Here is a 22,656-nt window from a genome sequence, read left to right on the forward strand (position 1 = left end):
CGTACATACAGAGACGCATTTCCTGAAACATGTCCTTTGACCTCCAGCAGCTTTTGTCTGCTAAGACAGGACTCGTGACTGTAACTCATGTGCAGATTTAATACCCTCATTTGAACTACTAATTTGTTTATATGTGAGAAGTCTGTTTTTAGATTTGTCTTCCCATCCAACATAGCCACACTTTTTGTAGGTTACAGATTTTGTAGTTCCATCTTCCTCTGAAAAGTAGAAGATTACACAAATAAATCAGAGGGTCTAAATGGAGCTGTTGCATTATTGGGAAAATAAATAAATAAATAATGGTTTAGCAGCAATTTACATCAAGCAAATAATCTCAAGCCCAAATGCATTCATCTGTCCATCATATGCTTTTCTATCTAACCAAATTTTCTTCTTTCAGTTACAAGTAGGTCGCAACATAAAAGAAAGCAGGTTAACTGTTATAGCCCATCTTTTTAGGGTAAATCTCTTCTCATGCTTTCTTTTGACAGGACAACCAGAAACTGAGGGAACAGAATGAAGATCTAAATGGTCAACTTCTCAGTCTGAGTCTCCATGAGGCCAAGAACCTGTTTGCCACACAAACAAAAGCACAGTCTCTGGCTATGGAGATTGATCATGCATCCCGTGACCAGGTAAGGGAAGTAAAGGACTTTGTTCTGTAAAGGGGATAGAGAACATGACTTTGATCTACTGATGAAATTGGATCATGCTAAAAGATATTGGTTAATAGTTACGATACTTGAATGCGCACCTGTAAATAAAAGACTATATCTGTCTGTTGTTTTCTGGAATAGTCTCTGAAAAAGATCATATTGCCCTAAAAAATGAGAGACCTTTGTGAGTAACTCAAAGGAATAGTCAAAAAATAAATAAAATGTCATTTTACTTGCTGTGTCTTCCCAGCTTTAATGAATTTATTTCTATAAAGAAATGCCAATGGAGAAAGAAAGCAGGATGGCCAGTGTTTCCATGACTTTTTCTTAAGCCAGATTTGCATATGGATAGGACCGAAATTAGTACACACAATCTTTGCCTCATCAACAATTCTCAATACTCCTAACTTTTTTTTTTCCAATTTGTGTTGAGGTTTAATTGGAAGCTCAAAATGCATTGACACGTTCTGAGTCTGTCTAAACAACTCCAATATAATTCTAAAACTTTTTCCTTTCTCGCAGTTATTGGAAGCCCTCAAGCAACAAGAGGAGATAAACCTCCGTCTCAGGCAATACATGGACAAGATCATTTTGTCAATTTTGGACCACAATCCATCTATTCTGGAAATTAAAAACTAAACGTGTGTTATGAACTGTTTAAAAGCAGCCATGGACATAGAGCTCCTCCCAAGGAAGGAAATGATCTCCAATGCCTCTGATTGCACAGTAACTACAACGTGATGGTGTTTGTGCACCTTTTCCACATTACACAAATGAAAGAAAATGTATATACAGTGATGAAATATTTCAAGCACTTTTAAGGGGCATTTTTGCTGCTCAAGAGGGATTTCACTCAAATAACATTATGGTTAATCAATTGCACCAACTTATATGTGACTGTTTTAGCACTGGGTGCTCATCGAGTATGTTTGTGTTGTATGAATCATTGTTGGCTATGTTTGCACTGGGATGTAATGAGACTACATAACAAAGAAAGAACCATATGACTTTCAGAGTTGCTGTGTATGATGAAATGAAAGAGGTTTTTATAAGTGAACATGCAGTTATTTTGGTGAGAGAAGTATTTTTGACCATCTTCCTATTTTATGATATGTGAAGTAAAGGAAATTAGAGAAAAATACGATCTGATAGGTGATCGAAACTGGTACTTGATAACACTGCCTGTGGTAAAAGAATCTGTTTTAGAGCAATGCAATGAGTGCCCATTGTTATGTTTGCAATGCAATGTTGAGATGTTTATCCTGATATTATCTGGCCTTTAAAAAGCGGAAGACTGAATGTGAACTGTCATTGTGAATGTACCAAATAAGTAGTATTTCAGGTTATTTACAGGCTTAATAATAATACTAATAATGCACTTGTCTGTTTATCCGCTGAATTGTTTTCATAATGGCCTTAAAGGGACTTGTTCTTCCTAACTGAAGTACAGTTAATTATTGTAGATGCAACATACACATGATTTTGTTTATTATGCAGATCTTGAGTAATTTAGGAAAAATAAATAAACATGCACATCAGATAATGCCAGTCTACAACAAACTATGAAATTTGGGGAAAAAAAAACAAAACAAAAAAAGACAGCACATTGATCTTTAATTTTCACTAGGTCCTTGTTGAATAAGGGATCAATTCTTCCATCAATTTCATAATAATAATAATAATAATAATAATAAAGGCTTTTTTCTGAATACTTGAGTCTGAATTCTTTGACTTCAAAATATATTTTAATACACTTATTTAAGATTTTAATTAGCTTATTCGTTTTATATATATATATATATATATATATATATATATATATATATATATATATATATATATATATATACATACACACACACACACACACACACACACACACACACGTTTTTAAATTAAAATTCACATAATGGTAAAAAAGAGGTAACTTAAGGGATGCAACAAGAACAAAATCGGGTAGTGAGTGGAGTATTGTTCACCAGCAGAGAGCGCTAACAGTTACACTGCCTACTTGTTTGCGCGCCACCACTTTTTCAACAATGAAGAACAGAGACGCCGGCCGGCTGCAAGGTATTTGAAGTATTAATATGGCCATGTTAATTTAACACATTACTGTTTGTATGTACGACAAACCAGGACCTAAACATTGTGTATTTTTCCCCCTTATAATGCTAAAACATTATTCCTACACACCATGATGAAATGATTCTTCTAAAATGAATAGGGAAAACAATAATCGACTAAATATACTTGTCAGAGTACTTTGTAGCTAATCAAACATCCATGCTAAAAAGCATTTTAGTACAGTTTCCAAAAGCACATTAATATTTCAAAAGTTGTAATTACACAGTTACTTGCTGTTAGCAAAACAACCAAATACAAAATGTGAATTTTACCAGAACCTCTCGGTGGGGTATGGCAAGAGGAAACATGATAATACACATTAAAACAAACTAACAACAACCAAGCCTTTTGACACTCACAATGGGTCGAGCATTTCAAAATGTAACGTTCGGCCGAAATTCCTTTCATTGTTCTTGCAGTTTCTCTTAATTTAGTATCGACTGTATAATTGATTAAAGTTCAACGTAGACAGCACAGGGCAACACCTGACCTGACACTGAGAAAATGGAAGCGTGAGTGTGATTTCTTGAGTTGACTACATGTAATATTGCAGTCAGCTTAATTTGCAAGTGATAATTAGGATGGTAACGTTACAATGAGTGTTTAGCAAGCCACCTTAATTCAGCGTCTTTGTAATAATCCTCGTGACCTCGTGTTTTCTTCCAGCCCATCATGTTTGGCTTTGCCACCAGAGGGCGCGAGTCACCTTATTAGTTTTATGTTCAGTTCGCTGAATCCTCATCCTCAGTTACATTGTAGTGTAATTTTACCAGAGTGAAAACAGGTAGCAGGGTACCTGCTCGCAACAGAGCCATCGTCTTGGAGTCAATTAACATCTGTAGTTTGACTGGAACAAAAGTCAAACCCGTAAGTCTCTCTCAGTAGTGTGTAGTTCATTCATAAACGCGCGTGTTGATAAATGCAAATTAGACATAATGTTAGCATGATATACAGAACTAGTTTATCACGGCGCTGCATTTGGTTGTTTGGGACAAGATTAATTTCTGTCACAAATATGTGATTTTAAAAATATCTTGGCAAGTTGAGGACAACTAATACATATTAATATGGGAAAAACAAAAATGTTAATGAAACGAATGAAAACAATCTTAAAAGCTAAATTGCTGTGTTTAAAAATTTTGGCACTTGGCTCTATGTTCACAAATGCAATCATGAAGCTGAGTTATATATCCAACACTGAATGGAGAATGGAATGTTACGTGTTGCTGACTCATACATTTAAATACTACAGCACTTTGGAGAAGAACATAACTGTGACTTTTTGCCTCAACTTTAAAGTGAATAAAAAAGAAGAAATGCACCCAAACAAGTGGAGGCAAAAAAAGGGAAAGAAAACCTTTCGTCGGACAGTGAACCACACGGTACAACCACAGCGTCCTGTTCAGGAGGAGGACTGGGAAAAGGAGTTAGAAGAGATTTCACAATCCATAGAAATGCAGAAACAGCCTCCTTATGGTAATTTCATTTACTGAAGTGAATGATTTTTTATTTAAAAAATGGTTTGCAAGAAACTATTTAAACTGTGATTTTCATAGTTGTTTTCTTCAACAGATTCTAGAGATGTTTTGATGACGGACATAAAGGAGATTTGCCACTGTAACATCCAGAATGACCCAAGCTCTGTCCAGGGACACTACAGCCCAGCAGTCCACCACATTCAGCCTGTAAAATGGGTCCGCTGTGTTTATGCAATAGTTGATGAGCAGTTTGCAGATGCTGAAGATTAAGGCATTTAGAGAATAAATTTGAATTGATTTCCTTTAAAATCTGCTGAGTTCAGGCTAATGTTGTTTTAACTAGTTTTGTTGTTTTTAGTGAGCTGTCTGCATTTATGTTAATTAATTATTGATATGTTGATATGTAAATGCAGCGCTTTCATAATTGCAGCTATAGTTCATTTTGCAAATCCAAGTATATTTTTAATCTCTGTTAAAGTGAGGTTTTGAATTTGATTGTATACCTATAACGTAATGCATTATAATGTTAAGCTGCTATAACAGGACGTCAAAAGGAGTTGTGTTCTTGTGTACAATTATAACACATTAATTGATAATTTAAAAAATTGCATTGATTTGTGCAGTCGTTTTACACGAGTTTCCACTAGGTGGCTCTGTTTGCTCAATTTTCAAAAAAGCTTGATCCTGCCAGATATTACTCTTGATAGATTTGTCTTTAATAAGATTAATAAAAAAAAAATCATACATATGATATTTTCAAAGTTGTCTGTCTCAACTTTGAAAATGTTCTAAGTCATTGCATCGAGGTAATGTGATGCGCTTTATCATTGTTCTGTGTAAATTAAAGTGGTGTTTGTTAAACCAGTGTTTCCCAACCCTGTTCCTAAAATCACACCAACAGTACACATTTTCAACCTCTTCCTAATCAAACACACCTGAATCAGCTCATCGAAACAAAAGAAGAAACTCTTAATGGGTCAGATAAGGGAGACATCCAAAATATGTTCTGTTGGTGTGCCTCTAGGAACAGGGTTGGGAAACGCTGTGTTATACATCATCACATTGACTTTTTGTTCTCTGCCTTTTTTCAGGCTACTCTCAGATGTCTAAATGTTAATAATTTGTTTAAAATGTGTTTTTGAACAAATGTGGTTTTTGAAGTCACTTAAAGAACTTAAATGTCACATTATCTGGGATTACAACATTTCAGTTCACTGCTCTCTTTGATAAGTTTCTTTCTTTTCATTAAATTACTAAATATTCATTAATCCATTCATTATTTAAAATGATTAAAAAATCTGCAAAATTGCCTGTAGTGTATGTGTGTGAATGCAAGAGTGTGTGGGTGTTTCCCATTGTTGGGTTGTGACTGGAAGGGCATCCGCTGTATAAAACATATGCTGGATAAGTTGGCGGTGCAAACAATCGTTCTGAGATTTAACTGCCAGTTGGAACAACTTTATTACCTCAAATTCAATCCACTAAGACTTTTAAGATCAGATAGTGAGTAACAAGTTAGTTTGAATTTCTACAATATTCAGAAAGGTGTTCTACAGAGTTTTTGACAAATGACACTTTTAGTGCAGCTGGCTTTGTAGGCAAAAGTTTACAGAGACTTTAATATTTGAAACATTATGGCAGGGCTGTGATATTTTGAAATGTCTGGCAAGGGTAAAAGCATGCTTATTGGTACAGTAGTGTTATTTCCTAACTCAAATGGACTATGCAGTGGTGCAATGTTGTTCGTTTGTGAAGCTTTTAACAGAGGGCTTTTAACAGCGTTTTGCAGTCATGATGGTACACGTTTCAGATGATTAAATGTTGTTTGAAATATTATAAATGGATCATTTTTGTCAGGAGAAATAAGAATCCTATATTGGTATGGCTAAGGGGTGTCAAACTTTTCTGGAGGGCTGCAGCTCTGAACAGTTTAGTTACAACTTTAATTCAACACACCTGATCAAGAAAATTGAACCCTTTAGTCGTGTTTGAAATCTACAGGCAAGTTGTCTCCATCAGTGTCTATTACAGCACCAGATAGATGTCTGGCTCAGCCCATTGACTACTCATCTCCCTATTGACTGGATATAGAGTGAAAAGTCACAGAAGAGGGTTAATAGGGAATACAATTCAGAAATCAAGATCTGACTCTGTACTACTTTTATGTCTTTTTCATTGAAGTGTCTATTTAGGGACAAACATACATGTTTTGGTATATTTGAATAATAGAAATCCAAAATAATGTATAGATAAAATTGTCTTGGCATTATGGGCATTATTGTACATACATAAAAAAACACTATTAATGTTTTCACATATGAATGTCTTTACACACACACACACAAACATGCACACACACAACTGAAAAGTATGAACATGAAAAGTATGAGCATGCATACAATACTCAGTACTTAGTTGGGGTTCCTTTTGCCTGAATTACTGCAGCAATGAGGTTTGGCATGGAGTCAGTCTGTAGCACTGCTCAGGTGAGAGCCCAGGTTGCTCTGATAGTAACCTTCTCTTCTGCATTGTTGGGTCTGTATCTTCCTACTCATGATACCCCATAGATTTTTTTATGGGATTAGGGTGAGAAGTTTGCTGGCCAATTAAGAACAGGGACACAATGGTACTTAAACCAGAAACTGGTAGCTTTGAAACTGTGGAGATGCCAAGTCCTGTTGGAAAATTAAATCTGCATCTCCAAATAATTGGTCAGCAACAAAAATTATGAAGTGCCCTAAAACATCCTGCTATACCAGGTGTGGGCAAACTTGATCCTGGAGGGCCAGTGTCCTGCATAGTTTAGCTCCAACCCTATTCAAACAGACCTCATTATAGAGTTTAAGTGATCTTGAAGACACTGATTAGTTCGTTCAGGTGTGTTTGACTAGTGTTGGAACAAAACTCTGCAGGGACACTGGCCCTCAGGGATCAAGTTTGCCCATCCCTGTGCTATACTGTATATCACTGACTGTAAAAACTTTACACTGAATCTCCACCAATTTGGATTGTGCGGCCCACCTTCCTCCAGACTCTGAGACCCTGATTTCCAAAGGAAATGCAAAATGTTTTTTGATTAGAGAACATAACTTTGGAGCACTCAGCAGCAGTCCAGTCTTTAGCCTAGGTGAGCCTTCTGACCAGTGCAGGCAGTGAGGTTTGAGGCTGGTGAGGCACTGAAGTCAGATTTAAAAACAAATGCACCCAATATGTTTGACAACATATGTTTTTTTCATTTATCATATCAGCATACTTCATATACAGTAAGTTGTGCATGTACACTGTACCTGGAAAGTATTCATAGCGCCTCTCTTTTTCCAAAAAATATTTTTAAAAACCTGAAAATGTACATGTACATAAGTATTCACAGCCTTTGCTTAATACTTTGTTGATGCACCTTTAGCAGCAATTACAGCCTCAAGTCTTTTTGAATAAGATGCCACAAGCTTGGCACACCTGTCTTTTAAAATTTTTGGCCATTCCTTTTTGCAGTACCTCTCAAGCTTTATCAGGTTGGAGGGGAAGCGATTTTTTTTTTTAGCTTTTTCCATAGATGTTCAATAGTATTTAGATCTGGGCTCTGGCTGGGTCACTCAAGGACATTCACAGAGTTGTTTTGAAGCCACTCCATTGATATTTTGGTGGTGTGCTTTGGGTCATTGTCCTGCTGGAAGATGAACCGTGACCCCAGTCTGAGGTCAAGAGCACTCTGAAGCAGGTTTTCATTCAGGATGTCTTTGTTCATAGCAGCAGTCATCTTTCCTTTTATCCTGACTAGTCTTACAGTTCCAGCTGCCAAAAACATCCCCACAGCATGATGCTGCCACAGCCATGCTTCACTGTAGGGATGGTAATAGCCTGGTTATGAGGGGTGCCTGTTTTTTCTAAACGTAACGCCTGGCATTCACTCTAAAGTGTTAAATTTTAGTCTCATCAGACCATAGAATTTTGTTTCTTATGGTCTGAGAGTCTTTTTGTTTTTGGCAAATTCCGGGTGGATAATGACTTCTGTCTGGCCACTCTACCATACAGGCCTGATTGGTGGATTGCTGCACAGATGGTTGTCTTTCTGTAAGGTTCTCCTTTATTCACAAAATAATGACCATCAGGTTATTGATCAACTCCCTGACAAGGCTCTTCTCCCCCGACCACTTAGCTTAGATGGCCGGCCAACTCTAGAAAGAGTCCTGGTGGTTCCAAACATCTTCCACTTACGGATGATGGAGGCCACTGTGCTCATTGGAACTTTCAGCAAGTGGTGCTCGCTGCAGAGCCATTTGAGGAGAGGTGAGCTCCAGAGAGGGGGAGCTTAAGCTTGAGCTCCACCTTTTTTGCACTTCTTCTACGAGTGATGTCACTGGGGGTAGGGTTAGGGGTGGGGTTGGTGTACGCATTAAAACAGCTTACAGGAGGAGGAGCGACAGCTCATGCTCCCCCTCTCTGAATGCTCACCTCTCCTCAAATGGCTCTGCAGCGAGCACCCTCTCACTTTCAGGGCAGCAGAAATTTTTCTGTAACCTTCCCCAGCCTTGTGCCTCAAGATAATACTCGGTTTGGGTTTTGACATGCACTGTCAACGCTGGGACCTTATATAGACAGGTGTATGCCTTTTCAAATCATGTCCAATCAACTGAATTTACCACAGGTGAACTCCAATTACGCTGCTGAAACAGCTCAAGAATGGTCAGTGGAAACAGAATGTACCAGAGCTCGATTTAGAGACGGGGTGTCCAAACTCAGTCCTGGAGGGCCGGTGTTCTGCATATTTTAGTTTCAACCCCTATTTAATACACCTGAACCAGTTACTCAATTTAGCTTTTAGATTTACTACGGAAGGGGTAGCCTTGATTTTGTCTCCCATATGATCTGATGAAAGTACTTTTGTTTGATAGTAATGTATGGTATCTGTAAATGTTTAGTGTGTGGAATTGTTGGACAACCACCACACACACATTAAACAGCAAAATAAACATGTCTATAGCTTACTAAAAGCCTTTATGTCTGTTCATATATTTTATATAAATGCAGAGCAGCAAGACCCATGGGATTTCATCAGCCACTCACCATCAGAGTCCTCAGTGGAAGCTGAGAAGAGCAGAAGAGGAAGCCAAGCAAGAGATGCCAGAAAAAAAGGGGGAAGGAAAATATGTGTTATTTTGCTGTTTGAGTATAGGCAGGCGCAGTGGGTAGCACAATCGCCTCACAGCAAGAAGGTCGCTGGTTCGAGCCTCAGCTGGGTTAGTTGGCATTTCTGTGTGGAGTTTGCATGTTCTCCCCATGTTAGCGTGGGTTTCCTCCGGGTGCTCCCACAAGTCCAAAAATATGTGGTGACATTGGGTAAGCTAAAATTGCCCGTAGTGTATGTGTGTAAATGAGTGTGTATGGATGTTTTCCAGTGATGGGTTGCAGCTGGGTGGCAACACAGTGGCACAGTAGGTAGTGCTGTTTCCTTACAGCAAGAAGGTTGCTGGTTCGAGCCTCGGCTGGGTCAGTTGGCGTTTCTGCGTAGAGTTTTCCCTGCGTTCGCATGGATTTCCTCCGGGTGCTCCGGTTTCCCTCACAGTCCAAAGACATACGGTACAGGTGAATTGGGTAGACTAAATTGTCCGTAGTGTATGAGTGTGAATGGGTGTGTATGGATGTTTCCCAGAGATGGGTTGCTGCTGGAAGGGCATCCACTGCGTAAAACATATGCTGGATAAGTTGGTGGTTCATTCCACTGTGGCGACCCCAGATTAACAAAAGGACAAAGCCGAAGAGAAAATGAATGAGTATAGGTAATGATAGACAAGACAATGTTTGATTAAGATGAAGTGTTTTAAAATGCTTATTTATTAAAATAAAGGTTAAAAAGTAAAGAAGAAATATATTGTGTGTTTGTATATTTATTTTACTGCCTTCAAGATTTTACATTGTAAACTAAAGGGAACAAGGGGGAACAAATGTTGTATTTACCCCTTCACTACAGGTAACAAGGGAGGAACAATGCTTCAATTTAATTTACAACCTTCAAATGTGGTATTTACCCTGTAAGTACAGGGAACAAGGGGGTAATAAGGGAGGAACAATGCTTCACTTTAATGTACAACCCTCAAATGTGGTATTTACCCTGTAAGTACAGGGAACAAGGGGGTAACAAGGGAGGAACAATGCTTCACTTTAATGTACAACCCTCAAATGTGGTATTTACCCTTTAAGTACAGGGAACAAGGGGGTAACAAGGGAGGAACAATGCTTCACTTTAATTTACAACCCTCAAATGTGGTATTTACCCTTTAAGTACAGGGAACAAGGGGGTAACAAGGGAGGAACAATGCTTCACTTTAATTTACAACCCTCAAATGTGGTATTTACCCTGTAAGTACAGGGAACAAGGGGGTAACAAGGGAGGAACAATGCTTCACTTTAATGTACAACCCTCAAATGTGGTATTTACCCTGTAAGTACAGGGAACAAGGGGGTAACAAGGGAGGAACAATGCTTCACTTTAATTTACAACCCTCAAATGTGGTATTTACCCTTTAAGTACAGGGAACAAGGAGGGAACAAATACTGTATTCACCCTTTAACTACAGGGAACAAAGAGGGAAGAAGCTGAACTTTAACACACTAGTGTATACTTGAACACTAAGAACAGAGTAAACTACAGCAGCAGTTTTTATTGATTGAAGACCAAATTACTACATTTTTCTATAAAGCATCAGCTATACATTTACTGAAATGCAACAGTTAGCCCCCCTGTGCAAACAGCAGTAAAGATGCGAGCCTGTTTTAATCTTCATTGAACCCTGACGGTAGGCCTATATCATGCTTTGTTGTTATTTGTTGATAGTGAGTGAGTTATGGAGACATTGATGGCTTTGGTGAGATCGACGAGTAAACATAAGGTAAGTAGTGTATGGAAATATATTTTCTATTGAATTGCAGATTTAAAATACATACAGTCAGGCTCGGATTGGCTAATCGGGAGGACCGGGAGAATTCCCGGTGGGCCGGTCCGTTTTTGGCCGCGAGGGCCGGTGTCCCTAGCTCCAGAATCTGTTGCTCTCAGCAGTCACACTTTTTAAAATAATTTATTTATTTACTTGACCACAGTCATCTTATTCATTATTTTACCGCAGCTCTGCTCTTTTTATATATAACCAGCCTGCAGGTTAATGATGATAGATGGTCTATACAGCTGGTGTGGTCCAGTGGTTAGCATGTTAGATAACGACGCCGCCGACCTGGGTTTGATCCTCGACTGTGTATGTTAAATTTTTTTTTTTTTCATTTTTATTGTTAAGACATATAATACTTTTAGGGTTGTTGAACATTTAAAGTTCTAAAGCACCGGTTTTCTCAAAAAAAGACGGGATAGTGTAATTAGAAACTGAATTGGAAATGACCTTATTTTAATATAGTCAGTCGTGAACTGAGGTGGGCCGGTCTGAGGCTTGAAACTCCAGGGCTGAAAAAGAGTCCCACTCCGGCCCTGCATACAGTATACAATAAGGGTTCATAATTTCACAGGTTGTAAACCTTTTATTCATTAAACACCCCATATAAAACCCAAGCACTAATGTACTCACGCAGGTACATGTAAAGTACATTTGCAGATAGCAATAGGTTGTCACCATCCTTGCATAATTCTTTATATATGTATACAATACTTGAATAAAAGTACATCGTTAACGTAATATACTTACGCGGTTCTTTGCGTGATGAATATCTTATTGTTACTCCCCTATTGCGCATATATTATGGTTTGTTCTTTTGCAATTTAAAGAAAAGTACAACGTTATTTCACTGTACTTACACGGTACTTTTCATGCTGAGTATCTGGTTGTTACCCCCTTATTACCCAAGCTTTACAGTTTGTTCCCTTATACTTAAGTAAACGTTAATTATACTTACACTATACGTACAGAAAAGTACACCGTTATTTCACTGTACTTACACGGTAATTTTCATGATGAACATCTGGTTGTTACCCACTTATTTCCCAAGCATTACGGTTTGTTCCCTTATACCTACACATACGTTCATTATACTTACACAGTACGTACAGAAAAGTACACTGTTATTTCACTGTACTTACGCGGTACTTTGCGGGTTGTAAAAGAAAGCGTTACCTGAAAATAATTTTATTATTTATTAGAATTTATTTATTTTAGTTTTTTAGCTCCGAATTCAATCTGACTCCAATTTAAATGATCCTAAAATTTAGATTATATTTCTAATTGTAAAAACGGATCACATTCATCATTTATGATTTAATTTAGAGTTTTGATATTTTCTGAGGTCCGATATTCTAAATTGTACGTTCATTAGGGACCAACATCGCTCACAGTTTCACGCCCCAGGTTTGCGCTTCTTCTTACGGACAATATGTCGACACTCTGAAAATAGTCAGAGGATGCAGGATTAACTATATTTGAATAAGCTGGTCGCATTAATGCTTACCTAGTCTTAAAAAAAACAGATCCTTAGCCAAGCCCATACAACTTGCTACTTCCAGTGATTAAATGATTAAAAGGTCTACATGTTATAGGCTCTCTATGGCTACGTATAATCAAATGTGCGTATTAATCAATTCAATTTATGCCATACTATAAAGGTTATGAAGACTCCTCATAATCTACTGGATACAAGGAATTTACAAAAATCCAGAATTAATCAAAACTTAACATTTTATTTGTCAGGTAAAATTGTATTCTGCCAATTACATAATAAATCATCAGGAAGCCAATTCAGAGATGAGACTGTAACAATACAACATCCATTAATCAAAGATAAATCAAAGAGTTAGAGATGCATACCTGACCAGAGAAATACATTGCAGCATAAGTCTCAGAGATGCTGCAATGGCGTGTCTTTTTACAAGATCTCCCCCCCGACCCATAGCACATCTTACCTTATATACTCAAGTCAAAACAAACAGCCATGAATTTAAGACAATAGAAGTGTCACAGAAACCCTGGCCTGGTGAATTTGAGGACTTAACCATCTCTGAGGAGGGAGAGCATCTTATCAAGATCTTATAAAAGTCAAAAACCTAATCAACATATACCAGTGAAATATTACTGTAAAATTAAGACCACTTTACCAATCACACAGAGACATTTAAAATGATACAAAACATGAATATAGTGCTGCAAGATACACCATATTAAAACCTTGAACATTTTATGTGAAATGTGCTCTAATTAGAAGGTGACATAAGGGTCAAGAAGGGGGGCTAGTGGTGGAAGGAGAAGGATGACTTTCTCGCATTACCCCCTGCTGTAGTGTAGCTCTGTTTCTCCAGCCTGTGTCTGCATTGTCAACACTCAACAGTGATTTGAATAGAACAGTTGAACAGCTGGTTTCTTCATCACTTCTCAGATTAGAAAGTGCATTAAAGCATTGCATCTTGTCTCATGAAATTCCTTAACAGTTCTCAGGGTCTGATATTTTGGATCCTTAAACGTGTGTTCTTGTTTTTATTAAAATTTACAAATCATCCCAACTTTTCTGGAATTGGGGTAATTACACCCGTCACTGACAGGCAGTTACTTTCTATATTGTATGATACCATGCTCTATTCCACTGCCTTCTTACGTAATCTCTTTTGTGCTGTCCAGTTAGATCAAAAGCAAATGTTTTTGGCCTACTTTCCACAGCAGATATAGCAGCAGGATTTGACCCAGAGTCAAGGACAACACATTTCAAGGTCACTCCTTCTGCACTAATATATATATATATATATATATATATATATATATATATATATATATATATATATATATATATATATATATATATATATATATATTACGGATGTGCGGAGCAGCCGGTATTTGTATTTGTATTTATATTTGTTGAGGGGGGAAAAGTATTTGTATTTGTATTTGTATTTGTATTCGAGTAAAATTCAAAATGGCGCAAAAATATATATTTTTTCTATTACAATTCTTATTTACGTTATAGTGAAAGTATTGTTTAATTATACCCATTATATAAATTATAGATATGCAATATTGGTTGTTGTTTTTGAACATGTGATAAGAAATGTCATTGAAAAGAAAATAACATAGAAGCCATTATCTCATCCATGGTTAAACCAACAACTAATAAAATACCATTGTGAATATTATGAACCCCACCACCACCGTTCTTGACACTGAATAGACGGAATAAAAACAAATATCACTTCAAAAAACTGTTCTTCTTCTGAAAGAACTTCTTTCCAATGCACAGAATTCCAAAAACTAAAATTAGCTAAATAAATCTAAATAAAACCCTGCCTGGGAGATCTGGCAGAACAAAAGTATTCTATATAATACTAAAAGATACAGCCCTGCTATTGTCATCTGCCTGCCACAAAACAGACACAAAGTTTTTTTTTTTTATGTTTGAAACTGACTTGCTGGGGCAGAATGTGGCTTTGTTGATGGTTTGGTGCTAGTGGAGGATTTAGCAGAACATAGCTGGGCTGATTGAGGGGATTGATGCTTGTGGGGGGTTCACAGACAGTATCAGGAGAGGATGCTTTAGTGCATGTGATAATACATTACATAGAAGGTTGCGCGGTGGCACAGTGAGTAGCACTGTCGCCTGACAGCAAGAAGGTTGCTGGTTCGAGCCCCGACTGGGTTCTCCCCATGTTGGCGTGGGTTTCCTCCGGGTGCTCCGGTTTCCACCACAGTCCAAACACATGCAATACAGGTGAATTGGGTAATCTAAATTGTCCCTATTGTATGTGTGTGAAAGAGAGTGTATGGATGTTTCCCAGTGCTGGGTAGCAGCTGGAAGGGCAGCCACTGCGTAAAACATATGCTGAAAAAATTGGTGGTTCATTCCACTGTGGCAACCCCAGATTGATAAAGGGATTTAGCCGAAAAGAAATTAATTAATGATTATGGATAGAAGATGTTAACAGATGTTTAATATCTCTGCCTCTGCTGATTTCACTTTTGCACACATTATACAGTATCACTTTGTTTTATCTGCAGCACCACTGACTGTAAAATGCTTCCACACAGAACCTGAAGGTTTTTTTTTTCTTTTGACTGGTGGAGGACCAAGAAATGGCTCAGCAGCAGTCTCATTTTTTCATAGTGCCAAAATGTATTTGAGGAGTTTTAAGTTAATAAAAAGTGACGGGAAGCTATGCTAAGGTTAACTAGCCTATAGCATATATCTTGCTGTCTGCAAAAGACAGTAATGTAGATGAACCATATAACTCCCATAGGTGCATATTATTCGACACAACTGCAAAAGCATCGTTTTAACCTTTATAAACAAACGTTAACGTTACTCTGTCAACAGTCTATTGTCTAAATTACCGCGCTAACAGAGCTAACGTTGCGTAAACAGAGCACCCGGTTGCAGACGTCCGATCAAACTCCGCTTCAACTCCGCTACAAGTTTATAAACTGCCTTTGGAACCCAATTAAGGTACAAAAATCTATTTAACAAAAATAATGATGCAGTGAAGTATTTTTTTCGCTCAGCCGAGCCTTCTGTCTGTTGCTGTGGAGAAGCGCCCTCCGACTTCTGACTGAGGCCCCGTTTACACTAGTGCGTTTTAGTTTTAAAACGGCGTTGTAGAATGAAAACGATCCGCGTCCACACTCGCGTTTTACCCAGCGTTTCTGAACAGCTCTCCGTCCACACCAAAACGCTGAAAACGCACATCACGTGACCACACAGACACTCGGGCAAGCGCTCCAGCATTTCTACCCAGATGAGAGCTCTGCTTGTCGGACTGCTCATCACACATCTCCCGCTGGATCTAATCTCACTATATTTGCTAAACGTGATATTTCATTCATGTTGTTGTCTTTATCTAACGACATAGGCAAATTCCCTGACTTTGGTCATTGGAATCTATTAAGTTACTTGTTCACGGGTAACATGTTTTGGTTAAGCGCAAAGATAAGTTAATGATTAATCCAGGTACATTGACTGATCGCTTGCCTTTATTTCCTACAATGTATAAACTTATTGTATGTTATACTTTTATAATTATCGATTATTAAAACTGATATTCAGCAAAAGAGAGGGTGTGTTTCGTATTTTCACTGAAATTGAAAGGAGGCAGTTGTTATAGGCTCCGTTTTGTTATAAATATCCACACAGTGAAGATGACGCTCATATATGCAGCACGACGCCTCAACATTTCTGCTGTCTGTTAAGTTGCTAATATTAAAAAGAAAATAGGCAGTTCCTTAAATCATGTTTACATTTTATTGTTGAGAAAGTGAAACTACATAGCCAAGGTGATGTGAATGAAGTTATAAAGTACACTGTTCCCTTTGAAGATTTACCCGTGTCCCCGTATGTTTTCCATATCAAACTGAAAAGGGGGAGACTGCAGCCTTGATCAATCTTGCGAAGTCTTAACTTACAAGAAGAGGATGCGAGACTGAACTGTGTGTGGGCTACTTAATATTGAGGAAAAGCCCCAATCAGATAGGCGAACGTTTGCAGCCCCGCCTCCGTTTTCAGATGTCTCCGTCTTTCCCCATCCACACTGAGACGGAGCAGCAGCGTTTTAGAATGAAAACGGCCTTTCCAGCGTTTTCAAAAAGCTCCGTTTTCGGCGCTCGAGAACTCCGGCGTAGTGTGGACGGATGGCGTAACCGTAGCAAAACTTATGCGTTTTCAAACTAAAACGCACTAGTGTAAACGGGGCCTGAGCGTCTCTTTCTCTCTCTCTCTCTCTCTCTCTCTCTCTCTCACTCTCACTCACGCGGGCATGCACTGTGGTCTCATGAGGAAACGCTGCTTTTTGATGTAGTGTTTTTCTTGCTCCCGAATACAAATAATTTTTCAAGTATTTGTTCGAATTAAGTATTCGTAAAAACACGCTATTCGTGCCTTTCCGAATACCGTATTCGGGTTCGGCTCCATCCTTAATATATATATATATATATATATATATATATATATATATATATATATATATATATATATATATATATATATATATATTATTTTTATTATTATTTATTTTTCTTTTTCTTTTTTGCTTGATAAAACTACTTATTTAAAAATGAGCTGAAACAACACAATTTTGAGATTTCATTACCACTTATTTTTTCAATGTTCAATCCACATAAATTTGTAAAGTGTTAAGTTAACTTAATTGATTTGTGTTTTGAGACAATCAATTGTGTGGAATACTCTTAAAAAAAGGTTCCTTGAGGTTCTATATGGAACCTTGGGGTTCTATACTTGGCCAGTGGAACCTTTTACCCAAAAAATGGTTCCATTTAGAACCCTCGGACTGCAAAGAACCTTTTTGATTAAAATGGTTCTATAATTTTTGAATCATAACATAATTATGTAGTAAGGATTCTAAAATAATTATAAGTTATAACACAGAGAGACAAAGCTTTTTGAGTCAAAACCTAATAAAATGAATGCTGTGGTCAAAAACTTAATCAGTGTACATTATGATGGGATTGTTTTATGCAGGTTTGTACAATAGCATATAACTTATAGGCCTAGTTTGTGTTTAACATTTTTGACAAATTATTTTGTGAAATAAATAACCAATTTATTTAGACTGTGCAGTAACATGTTGTTATGGTTTAATAATTTATTTGAAACTAATAATCATAAAAAAGCCCTCTGGTGACGTCATTCATTGACAAGGACATCGTCATCGACCAGTGGTGAAGAGCCTCGAGAGTGAAGGTTAATTTTTTCGAAAGGAGAAGTCCACTATTTCAGCTTCATCATTCAGGTCTCTTAGTACATTTAATATATATAGTGAAATATTTTGTATTATGAAGTAAGGTTTCTATTTGATAGAAAATCCCTCGTGTTAAATGGTGATACAGACTGAATGGGGTTAACTTTAGCGTTAATATGGATAAACACTGTGCTTGTGATGACCTCGGTCGTCACCCTTCGGTTCAGAAATCTGTTAAGTTGAATTTGTTCTGCTTTTTATTTGAAATAAGTTACAATATCGCTATACTTGTTTGTCAGTACTACTAATTAAATTACCGATAACAGTACACAGCTGTGTTATTTGAAGGCGAGCTTCGAGAGAGCGTGAATGAAGCATGTGCATGTTATTTTAAAATTAACTAGATTTGAGCCGATTTCATCGTGTTTTTCGTGTTGTTTTTAGCTCCAACCTTGAACAAACGCTCACTTTTAGCTTGGTTCGTGTGTGTTTTATCAGTGATTGAGCTAAACTCTGCAAAGTAGTGGACATTACTGCCCGCTTTTGAGACGTTCCCGCTAGTCTGCATAAAACCGCAAGATAGCAGTGCACCGCTCGTGCCCACACAGGCAGATTCGTGCCCGAGTCTGTGCACGCGCGGGAGGCCTGTCACGGTGGCAAGTTCTCCCTATGGCCAGGTCGTCCCTGAATATTATTGAAACCTTTAAAAAGCCAAACATATTTTAACAATCCATAGATGAAAGATCAGGTCTTATTTATAAAAGACACAAAAATGGAGACTAAATGTATTGTGAAATTATATATATATATATATATATATATATATATATATATATATATATATATATATATATATATACATATATATATATATATATATATATATATATATATATATATACATATATATATATATACATATAGTGCAAAATAAGTTTAAAATAAATGTTTTAATGTATATTTTATTTTTCTTCAAACAGCCTGGAAACTGAACTGCATCATACAACTTGCTTGGTATGTATTATTGTTTTAAAATCCAAACAAAATGTATTGTGGTCAGTAAATTGAAATAAATATTATAAAAGACTTCAAGATTGTATTTATCATTACAGAAAAGTGTCATGGGACCCATATTAAGTTTCCAAATTTGATCTGCTGCACACAAGTAGCTTTGAAGAAGAAGGATCCCAGCTTAAAGAAAAACACGTCACATCCATAATTGTTTGACATCATCTTCAAGCACACCTGGTAAAGTATTGTATTTTATAACATGCATAATTCAGACTTGTTGGTTGTTGTGTACTGAAAAAAATATATTTATCACAAAAAATATTCTATTACTACTGCTGTTTTAATACAGTGAGAATATTAAGGTCGTTGCTTAATAAAAAGTCCTGCAGAGAAGAAATATGTATTGAAAGGTGTAAATTTGCCTACAGGATTTCTTGTTGCAATGTCTTCAAAACAAATGTAAAAATGAAAGGATTTCAGTGGTAAACTCATAATGATGGGATCAAAAGGAAGTGAACTGGACTCTGAGGGACCTAACACAAGGTAAGTTCATTTCAATACATTTTATGTCAAGATTAATTCTGTGATTTAAATTTATATTTACACACTCTACAAATGCTGTCTTTCTACCTCAGATTGTGATGGACCTAGAATGCGACACCGTTTACGAATAAGTCAAGAACCAAATGAAACACTATTTTCCAGAGTACAGATTATGGAGGGGTCTGCGAAACTAATGGAGCAGTTTCTTCTTCTTGGAGTGCCACAGCTTGTAAGTAACCAAACACTGTTACATTGTGTGCCAAATAGATATGAAAAATCTGTGTATATGACATTTTAAAGCTCATTTGGTAAAGCAATGCATTAGCAATGCCAAATGTGTTCCAGGTCTCACATATTAATAAATGTATAGATTAAACACAATCTAAGTCCCTTTGGATAAAAGTAGTTGCCAAATATGATGTATGTTATTTGATAAACAATTATTTTGTTTTGTTCTTATTCTAATTTTATTGTTTTATTTAATGTTCATACTGAATTGAGGTCACTCAGAAATGTCAATTTCATTAAATTCTGTAACAAATGAGATGCAGATTAAATAGAAAATATATTACAGCTGTCTACACTGTATTTCTGTATTTTTGATGACTTTAAAGTACTTGTATTGCTGAAAATGTGTCACTTGGAAACTTACACAAAGTAAACAAAATGTTTTAATTTAGGATACTGCATATCAGGACTTAGTGAAGAACACAGAAACATCTTTAAAAGAAATGGCCCAATAGAAGGGAAGGAAAGAAGGAAGTACTCAGCATTGAAATATTGTTTTACAGAAATCCAAAGGTCCTAACAGCTCTCCTGATTGCGTCAAGGCTTCACTATCCTCGCTCACTATCCTTCTGCTCCCTCATTTATCAGAGGCACCACAGTAGAATGAATTAACAATTACTCTTCACTCACTGTGGCCAATTCACCAATACCGTACGCATGCCTTTGGACTGTGGGGGCAACTGGAGCACCCAGAGGAAACTCAAACAAACACTGGGAGAACTTTCAAACTTCACACAGAAACACCAACTGACCCAGTCAGGACTCGAACCAGTGACCTTCTTGCTGTGATGAGACAGTTTTAACCAGTGAGCCACTGTGCCACCCATGGACAAAACTATTTACGTTATGAGAGGCCGGCAAACATGGACATGCTACAGGTTGTGGAATGGCTGTTCTCAGTGTTTTGTCTAATAATTTTGCAAAGTTTTGCGTGCGATTAAGGTCTTTGTTCAATAACTGTTTTGAAAATTATGTATAAAAATGGATGTTGCCCTGACCAATACATACATGTACCGTCAACTTGTTGAAATTGTAGTGTTATTTAATGGATGTTTGTGTATTGTTTCTATCTGCATTGTAATACATTTTTCATCATTTTAGAGATGTTTGAAAGTTTAGTTTTGCGTTTGTTCAATCAGTAAGCAAGCTTACAAATGTTTATTATTAAGTGAAATCATTAGAACTAGATTGTTGAATGCCATTAAGCTGATAATTATGTTTACTAACTAAATAGTAAAAATGTAAAATGTTTAGAGGTAGATCTTATACAAAGTACGCAGAGGTGCAATTTTAAATATTATCTAAAACTTATTTTGTGAAGTAAATTGAATAAATTTAAACAATTTGAATTTTCTGCATTGGTTTTATTTTTTATTCAATAATAAATAACATTAATTCAATAATAAATAGAGAACCCCTAAAATGGGTTCTATATAGAACCATGTAACTTAAATTCAAAGAACCATTTGGGGTTCTATTTAATGAACCCTTAAATGGTTCTATTCATAACCTTTTTGGGGTTCCATATATGAAGCGCTTGATAGAACCATTTTTGGTTCTATATAGAACCGTTTCTTTTAAGAGTGAACCCTGCGTTTTTTACAGTGTGTTGTTTTGTGTTTTTCCCCCTCATACTGTTCTCCTACTTGTCTTTCACGTCCTTAGGTTCTGTTCATTGGTTCATTCACCTGTCAATCATTCAATCTTTGACATCACATTGACCTCATATCCTATTGTCAAAGACCACCCCAAATAAAAAAGCGCACCAGACTACTTTCCAATCCCTTCATTCGTCCCTTGGCACCCCTCTGTTGTTTATTGCGTGAATAGTTTTAACAAAATCACTTGTTGAATGCGCATTAACAATTCTGTGTGCATAAGATGTTGTTGCACATGCATTAAGTTTTGATGTTTTTGTGGTGAGCATGCAAATTTAGCCCAACTCGCTTTCTCAACATAAACTCAGTGTTACAAAATAACAGAAATCCAGACAACAGTCTGATGACCAATCACAACATTCCTTTAATAACAGATGACTGCTGTAGAAAAATATAAGACACAGGGTAAATGATTTATTTTAAAGATTAAATGTCTACCCCTCGTTAGACTTTAATAATCAACTATACTTAGACTTTAATGATTGACTATTTTGTACATTGTTATGGTTTTTAGTAACTTATTATTATTGTTACTTTCTCTTCATTTCATTTAATTACTTAATACATATGTTTTACTTTTATTTATTTCTGCTCTATTTTTGGCCTTATTATTATTATTATTATTTTCTCTACCTTTATTTAACATCAATGTACATTGTCTTATTTTTCCATTCTTAGTAGGTACTGTACTAATGTCACCATGCATAACAATGGCATATATCCAAGTAAACTCTAAAGCAAAAAATGACAGCCAAAAATAACTTATAATGCAATGCACAATATGTGCAAACCATTATACTTGCATATATGCCATTCTTATCCATATAAATAGATTGAGTTTTAGTTTTAGCTTTATTATCCTTTCGTGTGTGTATGCCTATTGTCATTAGTACACTATGTCTCAAAATAAAATTTTGTTTTTACATAATATTAACTCATGCAACGTGTGCATACTTTTTCACAAAAGTACAAACAATTAGAAAGATTTAGAAAAAAATAGATACCAACATAATTATAGGTAAACAGATGTCTCTGCCTTTTCTTGACCCCTAAAATTTCACCAGTTTGCCTCCTGGCTCCAGTAAAAGAGTCTTGGGCAAGAACATTTTGACAATGCTTTAAAAATATAGTCACTTGAGAGTTTAGTAGGGAATGAAAAATATTCACTTCCTCTTTCACCTACATTTCTTAGACATCATTCACATGACAGTCTGTTCCACTGTGCTGAAAAT

General features: G+C 36.5%; 2 protein-coding genes and 1 long non-coding RNA gene across 9 annotated transcripts in view; all 3 read left to right on the top strand.

Moving 5' to 3' along the window:
* The window catches only part of rab11fip4b (RAB11 family interacting protein 4 (class II) b), a 28,584-nt gene extending 26,217 nt beyond the window's left edge, over positions 1 to 2,367 (top strand). For 3 of the 4 annotated variants that reach the window (XM_087254798.1, XM_087254799.1, XM_087254800.1), the window contains 2 exons: positions 492 to 635; positions 1,179 to 2,367. In XM_087254798.1, coding sequence (XP_087110924.1) covers positions 492 to 635; positions 1,179 to 1,295 — 261 coding nt within the window. In that variant the 3' untranslated portion in view covers positions 1,296 to 2,367. 4 annotated transcript variants of the gene reach the window in all.
* Positions 2,368 to 2,694: 327 nt separating this feature from the next.
* Positions 2,695 to 5,566, top strand: LOC147836340 (uncharacterized). Of its 3 annotated transcripts, none has more exons than XR_015493622.1 (4): positions 2,695 to 2,726; positions 4,080 to 4,256; positions 4,353 to 5,107; positions 5,289 to 5,566. XR_015493622.1 is itself a non-coding variant. In XM_087257174.1 (3 exons), the coding sequence occupies exons 1-3, from the start codon at positions 2,696 to 2,698 to the stop codon at positions 4,526 to 4,528; spliced, it is 384 nt and encodes a 127-aa protein (XP_087113300.1). In that variant the 5' UTR covers position 2,695; the 3' UTR covers positions 4,529 to 5,566. The 3 variants fall into 3 exon arrangements, 1 of the variants encoding a protein (XP_087113300.1); XR_015493623.1 differs by lacking the exon at positions 2,695 to 2,726 and adding an exon at positions 3,524 to 3,647; XM_087257174.1 differs by having other exon boundaries at positions 4,353 to 5,566.
* Positions 5,567 to 17,865: 12,299 nt separating this feature from the next.
* Positions 17,866 to 21,115, top strand: LOC108190486 (uncharacterized). Of its 2 annotated transcripts, none has more exons than XR_015493624.1 (6): positions 17,866 to 17,975; positions 18,905 to 18,938; positions 19,037 to 19,172; positions 19,364 to 19,478; positions 19,571 to 19,707; positions 20,159 to 21,115. It is a non-coding gene; the product is annotated as an uncharacterized LOC108190486 (long non-coding RNA). The 2 variants fall into 2 exon arrangements; XR_015493625.1 differs by having other exon boundaries at positions 17,872 to 17,975; positions 20,270 to 21,115.
* The last annotated feature ends 1,541 nt before the right edge of the window (positions 21,116 to 22,656 follow it).

This window comes from Danio rerio, chromosome 6 (assembly GCF_052040795.2).
Source record: "Danio rerio strain M-AB ecotype USA chromosome 6, GRCz13ab, whole genome shotgun sequence".
NCBI classification, from domain to species: Eukaryota; Metazoa; Chordata; class Actinopteri; order Cypriniformes; family Danionidae; genus Danio; species Danio rerio.

Excerpts from the sequence above, each read along its gene's own strand:
- LOC147836340 (XM_087257174.1), top strand. The coding sequence starts at position 2,696 with ATGAAGAACAGAGACGCCGGCCGGCTGCAAG. Across the intron at positions 2,727-4,079 it reads AGACGCCGGCCGGCTGCAAG|TGAATAAAAAAGAAGAAATG; the intron begins GTATTTGAAGTA and ends TCAACTTTAAAG. Across the intron at positions 4,257-4,352 it reads GCAGAAACAGCCTCCTTATG|ATTCTAGAGATGTTTTGATG; the intron begins GTAATTTCATTT and ends TTTCTTCAACAG.